Source organism: Penaeus monodon, chromosome 19 (assembly GCF_015228065.2).
Source record: "Penaeus monodon isolate SGIC_2016 chromosome 19, NSTDA_Pmon_1, whole genome shotgun sequence".
Classification (NCBI taxonomy): domain Eukaryota; kingdom Metazoa; phylum Arthropoda; class Malacostraca; order Decapoda; family Penaeidae; genus Penaeus; species Penaeus monodon.
Genome location: NC_051404.1, coordinates 6925403 through 6926696, shown reverse-complemented (window position 1 = coordinate 6926696; position 1294 = coordinate 6925403). Strand labels below are relative to the sequence as shown.

The 1294-nt window shown below is 41.0% G+C and overlaps 1 protein-coding gene across 1 annotated transcript in view; it reads left to right on the top strand.

Annotated features, from left to right (window-relative positions):
• LOC119585323 overlaps positions 1-1294 on the top strand; it is a 35507-nt gene that overhangs the window by 11804 nt on the left and 22409 nt on the right. Inside the window, exon 3 of the mRNA XM_037933997.1 lies at positions 942-1250. Coding sequence (XP_037789925.1) covers positions 942-1250 — 309 coding nt within the window. The remainder of the gene's footprint in view (positions 1-941; positions 1251-1294) is intronic.

Here is a 1294-nt window from a genome sequence, read left to right as displayed (position 1 = left end):
CATTTCAATTCTTATCTGATAACTAGCCTCGCCTCCCAATATGCATAATGACAATGTTCATTATAGTCTAACGACCCCAATCACATATCTCATTACGGCAAAATACATTAGTACTCCCATAATCCTTTAATTTAAATCTTAATGCAGGATCCTTGTTCTAGTAAATAATAAGTTTGATTAATTGTTATGATGGCCAACTACCCTTCTCTCTACGGAGATAGGTTCAACGGACACAGTTATGGTATCTCCCTGGAAATGTGTGGTATCGTGCGTATGTTATTGCTCACAATAACCTGTTTACCTCAAAATCAGCAATCTACGATCAATTATCACGTAATTCCCTAAAATGATTGCATACTTGCAGAATATACGTGTATATAATCAGATGCACCTTACTGGTAGAATAAAAATCCATGGGATTTTTTTAAATGAACATTCCTTTTGGGGTACAAACAAGCCATTTAACTTTTAAATGATTTTATCATTAGTATTGATATGAGTTTCCTATGGTTCCTATTACATCTTTAAAATTCAAAACTTCCTCAAATCACGCTCGCATACGTAGATATAAGAATTTAATAACTGCCCATCGTTGATGAGTTCGACAGAGCAAAAGTGCAATACTGAATTTCAAATGTCGACTATGACATGGATATATCTGGACAGCTGACACAACTTCAATTTTAGTTTTTGTTTATTTTCAGTTTCATAATCCTTTTCGACCGTTGGAAATTATTGTATCGAAACAGAGGTCTCCAATTTACAAGTCAGGCACTACCCTGCCTCGAATCGAACACCCGTACCAATATACACTTGACCCTATATAATAAGCAAAACACTTTACGAATAGTAACACTAAGATATATTAATAACATAGTAACACAAGATTAATAACATATTAATAACATAGTAACACAAGATTAATAACATATTAATACAAGATTAATAGCATAGCAATACCACCAGCCTCAACAACCAGTACACATCACTCGCAGTTGCAGACGCGCGCCCATAACGCCTCCTCCTCCCTCCCTCTGCAGCCGGAGGACCAATTCAGAGACCGCCAGGACAGCATCTGCAGCTTGGACTATTCCGCCGCCGCCGCCCTCGCCCAGAGTGCCTCCTGCCAGCGCACATCCCGCCCGCGCCTCATGAAAACGCCCAACAGCCTGGGCGTGAGTAACCTGTGGCCGCGGCGTGTGTCTGCCTCCTCCCGCTCCTGTTCGGACGAGAGGAGCGAGCTGTCCGAGGTGAGAGGATGGCGCCTGGATCTTTTCCGACTATTATCTGTTCC